General features: G+C 43.9%; 1 protein-coding gene across 1 annotated transcript in view; it reads right to left on the reverse strand.

The window, feature by feature from the left end:
• Positions 1-5,510, reverse strand: part of MRPL1 (mitochondrial ribosomal protein L1) — a 25,833-nt gene extending 20,323 nt beyond the window's left edge. Inside the window, exons 1-3 of the mRNA XM_018576173.1 lie at positions 5,386-5,510; positions 2,546-2,825; positions 1,622-1,705 (exon numbers count right to left, since the gene is read on the reverse strand). Coding sequence (XP_018431675.1) covers positions 1,622-1,705; positions 2,546-2,825; positions 5,386-5,510 — 489 coding nt within the window. The remainder of the gene's footprint in view (positions 1-1,621; positions 1,706-2,545; positions 2,826-5,385) is intronic.
• Positions 5,511-14,151: the final 8,641 nt, after the last annotated feature.

A 14,151-nucleotide genomic window follows, 5' to 3' on the forward strand; every position in this document is an offset into this window, starting at 1 on the left:
GCTGGCTGGATCAGGCAGACGCGCCCTCCAATCAGGCAGTGTAGAGGGCCGCCCGCAGTGGCCTCGGAAGAGCGAGCGGCCGCCCGATGACAGCCAGGTGATCGTGTCAGGGAGAGGGAGCCATGGCTTCGTTTAGCGGGGGTCATGACGGCGCCCCCCCTCAGTCCTGCGCCCGGCGCAAGTGACCCCCCCGCACCCCCGGTTGTTACGCCACTGAGTGGCAGCATACATAGCTTTGAACAGGAAGTTTATGTTACCTGCATGTGTCTTTAATTTTCTATTACGACTAAAGGGCATCTTTAAGGGTATGTTCACCTAAAGGTGGTATTGTAGTTCTAGGTAGACGCTTGTGACCTAGACGCAGTTGTAGACAACTGATATCTTTAAGATACACAGGTCACAATCACCGTTCCTAACTGCGCCCAAAATGTGAGAACCCTGTTGGTTTATATATTTTACATGACTAAGAATGAAGCAGGAGCTTTGATATACGTGCTACTGCTTTGTTGATGGTGGCACACAGGGAATGCTAACAGTGAGTTCTTAGTGATGCCCTTAAATTATATTTATATAAGAACTTTTAAACAATTTAGGATGTTTTGAGGGGTCTGATCACACAAGATGTCACATAAAATTAGGTATGGGTCAAGATATGTAAGGGGTGTGCAGAATCCCAGCTCTGTTGCTCCATTTCAAAACATACATTATTTGATGCACCCAAAACCCACTACTTGTCATCAAAGGTGTCGTCTTTTATTCCTTGTCCTCTAATCTCTTAAGCTGGCCATGCACTGCTCTATTTGTTTTTGTCTAACCCGTGGGCTGAACGGAAAAAAAATAGAGCAGATTCCTACATCAACGCTACAAACGCGTTGATTGAGGAATCTCTGCTGTTTACTTTGTATTCTGACAGTTGGCGGCAGCTCATTGGCTGCTGTCTCTGTTCGCCCAAGCGATGCCGGCTGAAAGGATGCCAAGAGAAGCGCCCACTGTACGGATTCTCACAGTGCAGTGCTATCTTTAGAATGGTCAGAACGTTTGTTGTCCTTTCTTCTTGAGAACACAAGAGGAGGATAAATTACCTCTCCTATAGGATGAAAGGGGAAATTACTCCCTGTTTCCTACAAACACCATATGCTATCTTTTATAGGTCCAGTGGAAAGAAAAACTTACTCGAATACCTCTATACAGTGTTCATGCACAGTGTTGTATATAAACCAAGGAACCACATTAATGTAAAAGACTTTTCCTATACAGCTAAATAAATGCATAAAATCAAATAAATGGTGCTCATAACAAGGCCATTTGTGCGGGTAAAGGTTCACAATTGTTTTTAAATCAAAAACTTTCCTAAAGGCATTGTGTAGTTCTCAATCATTATAATAAGGCGTACACTTCAAACATCCAGGAGACTGATGTTTTACATATAAAGATAACTGAGTGTGTGCATTGTCATTAATGCAGAGTTTATGTAACATCCGGAAAGCTACTGTGCAATTAAATTCAAACTAGAAAAATCTGACCTGGGTAAAGTGAACCACTAAACACACAAGGAATCTAAATAAAGATGGTCGTTGCTTATAGTTAATTTCCATATAATTTTATGCATCTTTACACTTACCTCGGTAAACACACAGATTTTATTTCGTTCCTTCACAAATGGGAATGGGAAGTGAACATAACCAACAAAAGGGTTCAATTTATTCTAAAAATAACAAAAGAAGATGTCAGGATAATGTGCAATACAGAAAGTCATGAAGTTATGCAATGGTCTAACAGCATAAAAACGCGTATCTAGGATCTTCATTTACATTAATACACATACTGTATATGGTTACACATACCCACGAGACATTTTATAAATACATTGATAATAACATTTTCAGCTTTGAAATCATTAACAAATAAGTAAAGGTTTAGTCTCAAAATTTTATGAAAACAAAAAGATACTCTTGAAATGGAACTAAAGTCTGCCAAAAAACTCCTTTCCTTTAATGTTAGCCATTTTTTGTGTGTGTGTGTACTGTACACTGCCTGGGGGACATGCATAGTCTTAGTCCACTCCCAGCATCTGTAAGATGTTGAGAATACAGCCGGATGCTAGGACAATGTGACATCATCAATTGCCACCCTATGGCCGAAGAAAGAAGTTGTCAGATGTGGATGAAGCAGTAGAGAAGATGACAACAGTGAAGGAGGAGAGAAAAGGTAGAGTGCTGACCAGTCACCATCGGAGGAGGGTAAACTAAAGCTTACCATACACCTATAGAATTTCTATAGATTTTCTATGGTCAGATGGAAAAAGTGCAACAGATTCTGCCATCTATGCCAAACTGTGTGGATGAAGGAATCTCCCACTGGGCCAAGCTTCAGTATCTTGCTAATAGGCCCCGCTGGCTCTCAAAATACCTGAACAACCTGATTGGATGCAAGCATTGTTCCGGTATTTTGTATTTTAACATACACATACTCAGTGGACACTATATAAAAAGGTACATATGCCTGTTAACACAAATTGCCAAAATGTAAATCTCACAGTATTTACCTTTTTTTCCAGCTTCATGTCCAGTTGCAGTTGAAGATGTACGTCTTGGTCTGGGTTAGTAAATTCTAACCTCTGGAAGGTTTTTAGCATCTCAACTGCTATTTCCGGCTCAATAATCGGCTTGGGGTAGTAACGAGCTACATAAACATCATCAACAGGTTTCCAGGCTGTTAAACCAAAGGGCTTGATGCGGCTTGTGTCTTTTCTTCTCTCTTCTAGCTCCTCCTTAGTTATAAACATTTTCTTTGGCTCTACATCTTTCTTAAGCTTTCTGGCTGGACTGCAAACAATGCAAATAGTTGGAAATAGACGTGCACCAAAATTAAATTTTGAAGCCGAAAATAAAAAAAAGTCAGGCCGATATCAAAACCAAAAATATTTTTTTTTTCTAAACCTTTAAAAAAAAAATTTTAATATTTCATTTTTAACTTTACTGCTGGGGGGGGTCTAATTAAAAGGGTATTTCACTTTTAAAATAGTAAGAGATTGAGGACACAGAGTCCTCAATCTCTTTTTCTGCAGCCCGTTATAAATAAACAGGAAGCCTCTATACTGAGTGTTCCTGGTCATTCATAACTTGTGGATATAGTATGAGTAACTATGTACACAATCATGAATGAATAGGAAGTGATATAGAGCATTTCCTATTCATTCATAACTGGTACATATTAACTCACACTATGTCCAGTTATTTACAAACATTCAGCCATCGCTGACTACTTGTACTGCTCTCCATCCTGACTCGCTGTCACAGGAGGCTGAGTCAGCAGTGCGGGGAGGAGAGCTCGCTCCATTTTGACAGTGCGCCCTCCTGTGACAGCTGTCTCCGCCCCCACACCACTCTCCATGCTGATCTGTCACAGGAGGCTGAGTGGGGCGGTGTGCGCTCTTCTCCCCGCCCCGCTCGTCCTCCTGGCAGTTTCCCTCCTCCCTGCTTGATGCTGCGCTGTGCCAGAGGGAACATTTTCGTCCAAAATGTTTCGGTGGCTGAACTTTCGGTGCATCCCTAGTTGAAAACACTCAAATATGTGGCCAAAGCACTCATTGGAGCCATTCAATGTTGTCAAGTGACACAAAGTCAAACATCATTTGCAATAAACAGGCAGTGTTTATTGTTAGAAAATATCAATGACTGGTAAGTGCTCAAAGTTCTTGTCTACATAGATAATTAAATAATTTCTCAAAGTAGCACTAAACCATCAACTTTTTTTAAATATATGCATTCTAAATAGTTAATTAAACATTCCCCGGTACTTTTTTTACAAAAACAGCTGCAGAAACACTTACACCGCTGCAGCTCCAGTTCTCACAATAGATTTTCCTTACTATCGGGTACAGAAACGCATGTCCTGTACACTTTACATCAACATTGCACTGCTCACAGCACAGACTGAAGCTGGTGTCTGTCACTCACTTGGAGGACGGAGGAGGGGAAAAGGCGGAGGGGCTTGGGAGTTGGACTCCCTGTTTCAAAGCATGCTGTGTATCGTCAGCTGGTAGCGCGCACGCAAAGCTGGCCCCGTGGCACCCTGTACAGTGATGGACCCACACGATAACAGGACCCAGGAAGGGGGGCATTTGGAGATGAAGATGACATTGCAAAGTTATACTTACAAAGGGAAATTGACACTAACAAATGGTAAGTGCTGATCTCTGCAGCACTATATGATTTCTCTTTATTTTTTTTAACGGTTTAATATCACTTTAACTTCACATGCACTGCAAATAAAGTGTGCCTTTATTGCAGATAAACAACAACTTAATCTTTACCAAATAGAAATCTAAGATAGAACTCCTACTCAGGTGCTTACTTAACTTTATGTTAAACCAGACCTGTATTTTGGGGGTTTTGGATAAATTAAGTAATTAGCCAAAACTCCTGTCAGGTTTTTTTTTCTGTCTATGTCAGAGAGTTTTCCTTTCACTTCCTGTCCTGGAGGCACAGCAGGAAGAAAGAGGAGATGCAGAAAGAAGTTAAACCAGACTAAGGTTCTAACTCTTTCACAGTCTATTCCAAACCCCCAAAAAAGTTTGGGCTTTACATACATTTTCATGACAGTAGCATCCTCCCTTGATGGTTCCAGAAATCTTCTCCAACTGTGGCCAAACCTGAGCATTAACTCCCATTAAGCCTGCATGGGGTACTACATTCCATGTGCTAGTAGAATGCTCTTTAAAACTATGGAAGTTGCCGCCTAGACACAAACAATTTTGAAGAACATTTTAGGTGTAAACATTTACGCAAGCCACCACTGCCATCATGACACCTAGTGTCACCTTTCCACCTCAATAGCTTTAGCTGGGGAATGTCAGCTAAGGCAGCTGAAAGTAAACATAGTAGGCAGTGGCTGGGAGCAATATCCAGCTTGCTATTGGCTATTTTAAAAATTGCAGTGGCCAAAAGCAGGCTGATTATTGCACCCACCCACTGCCTACTGTCAATTAGCAGAGGAGGGAACTAAAGGAAAAAGTCCTCCTTCAGGTCCTCCTCTGCTGATTAACAGCAGACAGTGGGCGGGTGCAATAATCAGCCTTCTATTAGCTACTGCAATTTAAAATAGCTAATGGCAGGCTGGCTATTGCTCCCAGTCGCTGAATGGGAGACTTAACACTGGCTTTCTACAGCCGGTAATAGATAGGAATAGAGGGCAGGGGGGAACAGCGGAGGAATGGGGGGAGCAGTGGAGGCATAAGCGGAGCAGTGGAGGCAGAGGGGTAATGCAGAGGCACAGTGGTCTCTCTTCCCCGCTGGTAGCCGGCTGCAGAAGTCAGTGTCTGATCCCCTAAGCCTCTGCTGATACAGGCAGGAGGGAGCAGCAGGGATAAAAGTGGACACAGACCACAGCGTGCAGCGACTCCCAGCCAAGAGGAGAACGGGAAGCAGAACTGATGCGGAGGTGGCGGCGGGGGACTGTGAAGGGGCTGTCAAAAGCCCAGACGGCAGGACAAAATTTCTAATCGCCATGGCGACCTGGCGCTCGGGTTTTGTCAAGCCCTGCGCTAGAAGGTGATACAAGCAGATGTGCTTAAAACTCATAAAGGCTTTAGCACAGTTTTAACTAGCTTATTAAACACTTTTGATGCACCTAACAAAGTTGCCTATATGCTTTACAACTTACACCAAAAATATACATTCGGAATACTTACATTTTAATGCCTGCTGGTATTGCGTAGAATCTTACAGCTGCCCAGTTTCTGTTACAACTTGTGGATAAAGGAATGCAGAATCCTGTCTGCTTCACAATATGCCTTTGACAGCCATAGATGACTAGAATATAAAACATATTATTACAGCAATGACGATTTCCAAATGCAGAACATTAGATAAAAATCTAGTGACATACAATATGACTTTGAAACCAATGTAGTGTACAAAGGCAACAGAATACTGCCTCTGCCAATCATCAAATGTTAAAATTAAATGTGGCTGGAACCTCCAGATAGATAATGAGTACAACACATATGCTATCGTGCCCTGTATCATTCAGCTACTCATACCTAGTGCTGGGTAGCTGAAGCTCTAGGATTTGACAGTATATGGCAAAATCTGGCAGAGATTCAGTCAATTCAACTCATACACAGTACAATACATTGTGCCCATTAGATGTCGAAAGGTATCACATCTATGAGGGTCTAACTGGCCACCCTCCCTAGTTCTAGGACTCCGATATGTTTGTGAAATTTTTCTTTTGTTTTCATGCAGTCACAAGACCAATAGCCCTCCGCTAGGTCAGGGGTGGGCAAACTCCAGCCCTCCAGCTGTGGAGAAACTATGAATCCCATAATGCATCTGTCTCTGGGAGACATTTCTTTAGCAGTGAGAATCTTGCACAGCCTCATGGGATTTGTAGTTCCACGACAGCTGAAGGGACAAGAGTTTGCCCACCCTAGCCTAGGTTGTTTGCAGAGGCTGTGCAAGCAGAACTTTATCTACTGCTTTCTCCATGGCTTGACGCCAAAACCAGAAATGACATTGCCACTGAGCTGAAAGTGCCTGGGTGAGTAAATAAAGACCTGTGGACAGCAGAGGCTGCCTGCATGTCGGTAAACAAATAAGGTACCTCTAATTATGTGTGTCTCATTGATGGCTTTATCCCATTCTTAACAAAAACATGTTACTCACATGCAGCCTCTGACAGTGATGTCACCAGCAGTGAAACTGACAGTCGGGGCTGGAGCACAGCAATCACAGCTTGTTGCTCACTCTGCAGCTCCTCCAGTCAGAAAACATCTTGAAGAGAATTTATCAAAACTGGAGCAGACAAAATCTGGAGCAGCTGTGCATGGCAACCAATTCGCTTCTCTCTTCGGTTTGTTCAGTTAAGATTAAAAAAAAAAAAAAAAAAAAAAGCGAGAAGCTGATTGGTTGCCATGCACAGCTGCTCCAGATTTTGTCTGCTCCAGTTTTGATAAATTCCCCTCCTTGTATTCTTTTTAAAGCATACAAGGTGATCCCTGATTAGACAATGGGAGATTGTAATGTTCATAAGTCCCTTGTCACAGAATGCCTTGTATTCTTTGAAAAGAATAGAAGTCATTTTATGAAGGTCCAGGGGGGTAACCGACAGTCAGGGCTGGAGCACAACAATGACAGCACAGCTTCTCCATTCAAAATACCTCTTGATTGATGTGCTTCAGTCATGACTGTCCGTTTCCCCGCTGGTACTTCAGTGGTGACCTCACGTCAGAGGCTGTATGTAACATTTTTCAAGAAAGAAGCAGCAATCACAAGTGAAGCACACATCATTTGAGGTACCTTACTGGTACCTAGTTAATGCCCCAATAAAGTGTTAGCCCACACCAGCTTTAAAGAGGAACTGCGGGCACACATTTTATTGCACTGCAAGTGTTAACTGCTCATTTTTGCCTAGGGTAAAAAAAAAAAGTTACACAAACCTGAGCCTCTGAGCCGACCGGCTCTTGGAACGGTCTTTGAAGCCTCTCTTCCCCTACTCTGCAGTGGTTCGGGAATGCTTGCGTCATCACATACTATGCACAGTGTATTGGATGTGAGGACACCGAGGGACAACCCATCACTGCAGCGGAGGAGAGAAAAAGTTATACTCACCCAATCCTCGGAGCCAGCAGCACTCTGCTGCTGGCTCCGGGGACTGGGTGAGTATAACTTTTCTTTTGACCTTAAGCAAAAAAGAGCACTTAACCCTTGTAGTGCATGGGGTAGCCCCACTGCAAGGGTTAATAAATTTACTACCCAGCGTTCTTCTTTAAGTGCAACTGAAGATAAAACTGTTTTAGATAAAGTGGAGAGGGATTAGAACCCATTAGGTTTTATTGCTGTCTGTGTCCCCCTTAGCGAAATTCACCCTCTATATTTGTCCTCCGTTATCACTAAGGGCTCATTCAAACAAGAAACGGCGGGCACGTACAGCTCCGTGCACGGCCGTATCGGGCAGCTCCCGGGAAGGACAGGTGCTGCGTGTGATTAGTACCCTTGTCCTTCTCTATGGGACTACGCAGCCCTACGCTCACCCGCCCTGCACGTCCATGCGGGTGTGGGTGAGCGTACTCGTACGCCGACAGGATGAATCCTGTCTGCGTCCAAGCAGGGACACATGCACCTGTACGGACCTGCACTTGAGGTAAGCGTAGGGGGGCGTATGGCCGCGTACTCCCATAGAGAAGGACAGGGGCTGAGTACTAATCATACGCAGCACCTGTCCTTCCCGGGAGCTGCCCGATACGGCCGTGCACGCGGCATGGAGCTGTACGTGCAGGCCGTTTCTAGTGTGAATGAGGGATAAAAGTGAAAGAAAATCCCAAATTTGGACTGTCACCAGAACAAGAATAAATGGTAAATCTTCCAATGGGGACACTAGTTCTGGTGACCCTGATGACCACCAGGAATTCCCTCTCACTTCCTGTTGCGTTTATTGGACAGAAAGTGAAGAGAAATTTTCCCAATAGGACACAGATGACCGGGATTACAACCCTCCCATACTCTATCCAAAATTTTAAAAAAGTTTGCCTTCAGGTTTTACTTTAAGTAAATACAAATAATGTTTTTTGCTCCTACTGCAAAATTAAAACTTTAAATATTGCACATCAACACAGCAAAAAGCATTAGAAAAAGGGTGCCAATGCAGTTCACTTGGCACCTGTCAACATGCTCTAAATGCAACAAGGTGGTGTGAACCCAGCCTCACTGATTTGGGACAAGAGCACAAATGAAGAAAATCAGAAATTCTCAGTCAGTGACTGAAAAGACTGAGAGAAGCCAGAGGGTCAGCAGTGGAAGCCCCATGTGTCCTTTGCGAACACATAAATAAACGTGTAACCCGGCAGACGTGATTGTTATAGAGCAGAGGGAACCTGCTATGTGACAAGACATGCCTTGCTGGTACAGAGATGGCCACTGACCTGTACGCAGGCAGTACATGGAAGCAGCCATGACCTAGAAGAGAAGAGGGGCTGACACAGGAAAGGGAAGAGTGACAGCAGCGTTACCGGAAAAGGCCGGCCTAAGAGCAGGAAGAAAAACACTCCGCCGTCTCGTACAAGCCGCCGTGTGGAAACAGAGACCGGAAGTCACGTGATAGAGCGTCTCACCTCACCTCGCTGAGGGTTGTGTGCAGGGAACAGCGGGAAGGGAGATAGTGACTTCAAGAGGATAAAGTATAGTGACGACAATATGATAGTGTGACGGGTATTGTAGTGGATGTCCAATGGTGATAATAAAGGAAGGATACATGAAAAATAAAGATGATATATAGTGGCTGAAGACGTGGATCTAATACGTGTTACCACACAAGATCTTTACTATGGTTGCTGAACATGATTTGCAAGGACAGATGTGTGGAAGATTTGTCCCAGGGTCTCTACTTTGGAGAATTGACCATTCATAGTATAGTCAACTTTCTTTTTTACTTGAGGGCCCGTTTAAGCTAACTTTATACCTAACCGTTGAGGTTCATGCGGTAACGCACTTGTGTTAAGGTGTTCTGCATTTGTCCTTGTTCACACCTAAACAACAGCGTTTTTAGGCATTTTTTTTCGAGCTTTTTTGAGCTTGTGTTGGATTGCAAACATGTCCTCATCAATGGTGCGGTTCATGGCGGTTGCAGTTACCACAGTGCTGCTTCTTGAATATGAGGAGGAGAGGAGAAGGCGGAAGCGGAGGCACTGGGTCCACCCGGTGATCGCCAACCAACAACAGCGAGGCCAGTTCTGGGCCATGTACAATGAACTCCGCGTGAATGAGAAGACATTTTTTGAGTACGCAAGGATGTCCATGAAAAGGCGAGTTCAGATGCTCATGCCCTTTGTGTTTGTGTTGGGTTTGTGACCTTGCTCATGCATTAGTGATTCTATCTTGAATAAGGCATGTTCAAGGTGACATTCAGGGGAATTCCTCAAAACTATAGCACACAGAATCTGGCACAGTTGCCCATAGCAACCAATCAGCTTCTCTTTTTGGTTTTGTTAAAAGAGAAGTATGGGGTATCCTTTTTATCCCATAGTTCTCTTCAGGGTCACGGGAGGACATATTCTAACATCCTCCCGTAACCCAAAGCTCAGTATACATGTGAAACTCGAATAATTAGAATATTGTGCAAAGTTCATTTATTTCACTAATGCAACTTAAAAGGTGAAACTAATATATGAGATAGACTCATTACATGCAAAGCAAGATAATTCAAGCCGTGATTTGTCATCATTGTGATGATTATGGCTTACAGCTCATGAAAACCCCAAATCCACAATCTCAGAAAATTAGAATATTACATGCAATCAATAAAACAAGGATTGTACATAGAACAATATCGGACCTCTGAAAAGTACAAGCATGCATATGTACTCAGTACTTGGTTTGGGCCCCTTTTGCAGCAATTACTGCAATTACTTTTGCACGATATTCTAATTATTCGAGTTTTACCTGTATAGCAAGCTATTGCTCACTATTTACCGAGTGTGCCGCAGCCGGGACGGATCCTGACAACGCTGTCGAGATCCCCCCCCTCCCAGCTGCGTGAGTGACAGCGGGCTCTGCCTGTCTAGAGGCAGAGCCAGCTGTGCCCTTCCCCGTCCGCTCCTCCACTCAGCGCTGGAGGATCGGGGAGGGGGCAATCCCTGCAGAGAGCTGTGACTGACAGTCACTGTTCTCTGCAGGGAGATGATCGGAAAGTGAGCGAGCGACGGTATGTGTTGGCTCACTTGCCGATCTGTAGAGCTGACCTGTGACAGTTTAATTGTCACAGTTCGGCTCGAACTATGAGGTTGAGTGAAAATCACTCACCTCATAGTTCTCCTTTTAAGCTTTGGAAATTAAAGTGACACTAAACTCAGGAGTTAAATCTTAAAAATGCATTCAAGTACCCTAACTGTATCCAAAAATATATCTTATTTGTGTATCACTCCGCTGTAGATCCTCAAATCATCTCTGAATTCATGCTGACACTGTCCTTCCTTCTGGAGGGGGGCTACTTTTGTTCCCCATGGTCCCTGTGTGTTGTAAAGTAGCCATCGCTCCACGCTCGCTCCTTTGATGGGCTACAATCTCACGATTATTTTACTAATTTTTATTTAGATTGTAGTACCATCACAGGAGTGGTGACTACTTTGCAGTACACACAGGACCATGGGGAACAAAAGTAGCCACCCTCCAGAAGATAGGACAGTGTCAGCATGAATTCAGAGATGATTTGAGGATCTACAGCCGAGTGATACACAAATAATATACATTTTGGTTAATAGTTCAGGGCACATAAATGCATTTTTAATATTTAGCTCCTTAGGTTAGTGTTACTTTGAAGAGAGAAGCTGATTGGTTGCTATGGGCAACTGCTCCAGATTTGATAATTTCCCCCCATTGTGTCTTCTATTTTTTACCTGCTAACAGGCACTCTTTATTTTCCTACAGTTTTGATGAGCTACTGGGGATACTTTCCAAGCATTTGGAACGTCAGGACACCTTTTTCCGGGATAGTATTCCACCAGTGGAAAGACTCATCATCACATTGCGGTAAGTAGATTTCACTAGGATTCATTTCTGCACAGTAAACAGCTCACCTTATCCTTTCGCCCCCACACCACAACCCAAAACAAAGGTGCACAGACACTCATGTAGAACAAAGTACATGTAGTACTTAAATGGTTATGACAGAAGCCCCGCTTTTTTTCAAAAAGTATTTATCTTGCCAAATATATATAACAAAACAGAGAGAATGCCAGAAAAAAATAATTGAGCTGACATAAATAATTTTTGTTAGCAAAAACAGGACACCCTCATGTGTCAAGGTTACTTAAAAGAGAACTATGGTGTAACCCTTTTATCCCATAGTACTCTTTAGGGTCACGGGAGGACATGTATTAACCTCCTCCCATATCCCAAAGCTCAGTATATAGGGGGCATTTGCCCCCTATATACTGAGAGAGCCGCAGCATTAATCAAGGGACATATATTTAATAATAGAGGGACAATTATATTTGTATAAATTACTGTAAAACTCCCAAAAGGCCTTAGCAATCCGCCCCCCGTTTTAATATTAGTGATATTGGTAGTAGAGATCTAGTTAACAGTCTACTTGGTGTATTCCCCATTTCATATTGTATTTGGAATTTTTGGGCAGTTTTAGTGTTCAGAAACCTTTTTAATTTTTCACGCTTCAAAATTAATAAAGAAAGTTGGGGAGACCGCTTGTGTAATTTCTCTAAGGCCCCATTCACACGTAGCGATTTCCGCCGCGATATTGAGCATTTTTGCCGCGCGATATCGCGAGAAGTCGCCGGCTAATGATATTCAATGGAGCTGTCTTAGCTCCATGTCGCTCGTCGAGGCGCAAGTCGCTTCTACAGGACCCTTTTTTTCGTTGGATTTTGCGCGATTTTGCTTTTTTTCTAATGGAGCCCGACAGAGAAGGTCGCGCTACCATCGCTGGAACTTCGCTGGAACGTCGCCCCGAAAGTCACGCTATCCCGGCCGCTTCAAAAGGTATGTTGCTACGTGTGAATGGGGCATAAGGCGCGAACCTCAATCTGTAAATTCAACAGCTTACTATCTCCCTCCTTTTTCGCGCACCTAGTTCAATGAGTTTACCCTGCATTATAGTTTTATGAGCCTCCCATAGGGTTGCTGGAGTAATCTTAGGGAAGTTATTCAGCTAAAAATAAGTTTGGAGGTCACAAGTAAGCCGCTCCGAATCAGCCAAATTTTGTAGAAGGAAGTCATTAAAGGAGAACTATGCGGTTAGGGCTTTTCCCCATAGTTCTCCTAAGGGTCACGGGAGAACACAAACTAGCATTCTCCCGTGACCCAAAGCTCAATATACTGCGAGCTACGGCTTGCGGTATACTGAGACGCCGCAGCTGAAACGGATCCCAACAATTATGTCTGGATCCACCCAGCTGCGTGAGTGACAGCTGGCTCTGCCTAACTAGAAGCAGAGCCAGCTGTACCCGCCCCCTCCCCTGTCCATTCCACCTGTCAGCGCTGGTGGATCGGAGCGGGGAGGGGGGAATCCAGTCACTCCCCTGTCACGGCAGAGGGCTGTGACAGGATCGAGAGGTGAGGGAACGCCGGTATGTGTTCGCTCACTTCCTGATCTACTGAGTTGACCTGTGACAGTCTCATTGTCACAGGTCGGCTAGAACTATGAGGTGAGTGAAAATCACTCACCTTATAGTTCTCCTTTTAAGCTTCCAGTTTTAGGGGTGTGGTACTAATGTAGGCAGGAGAATGTCAGCCTAATTCAGGGAATGATCTGAAAGGGTGGATTGCGCAATAGTTGCTGAATTAAGATATTCTAAATGGTGATGATCTAGGACAGTGGTTCTCAACCTTTCTAGGGCCGGGACCCCTTGGTAACATTGCCAAGTTGTGGTGACCCATTAAGGTTAAGGTCACTGCAAAGGACAAGGGGGCACTGGATGTATGTATTCCTAAATGCACAGAATATTACTGGATATTGAGTTCTTAGAGGTATATTAGGCATCGAAGATTGTTGATCCAGGGAATATCCGACTGCCTTATGGGATCAGGAAGGAATTGTTTTCCCTGTTGGAGCAAATTGAACTGTGCTTTATAGGGTTTTTTTGTCTTTCTCTGGATCAACAGTGGGTAATTGTGGGCATAGTGTTCTGTTTAGACTTTTCTTCTTTTTTTTTTCATATCTCTATAGGTTGAACTCGTTGGACATGTGTCTTTTTTCAACCTGACTAACTATGTAACAGTGTGGACTAGCCACACAAAGGAGAACATAGTGAAAAAGGTTCTTGATGAACCAGGTCAAATAGCCATATCATAGTGGTGATAATGGGGGATGGGTGGTGGTAGAACAGGAGGTGTGGGTGCATATGGGCCGGGAGGTGGGAGAGATGTTTGGAGAGAAAGTGCATAGGGGGAATTGGAGCTATTATTGGGAACAAAAGAGGAAATGTATCTGATCACCCCAGCTCTCATTTGAGCCTTGTACTGTTCTGGCACCTTTTTCACTGTGTCCTCAAGGCTCAGAAGGAACAGGACCTCCGGTGAGTCCTAGTTTTGCTATTGGGCTATTATTGACATAATGTCCACCAGCTGGTCCAGTCTGTCTCTATGCCCCCCTGCCTCTGGCGGTCCTTCTCAAATTTCGATTATGAACAGGCCCCGG

This window comes from Nanorana parkeri, unplaced genomic scaffold (genome assembly GCF_000935625.1).
Source record: "Nanorana parkeri isolate BGI_ZX_2015 unplaced genomic scaffold, ASM93562v1 scaffold59, whole genome shotgun sequence".
NCBI lineage: Eukaryota > Metazoa > Chordata > Amphibia > Anura > Dicroglossidae > Nanorana > Nanorana parkeri.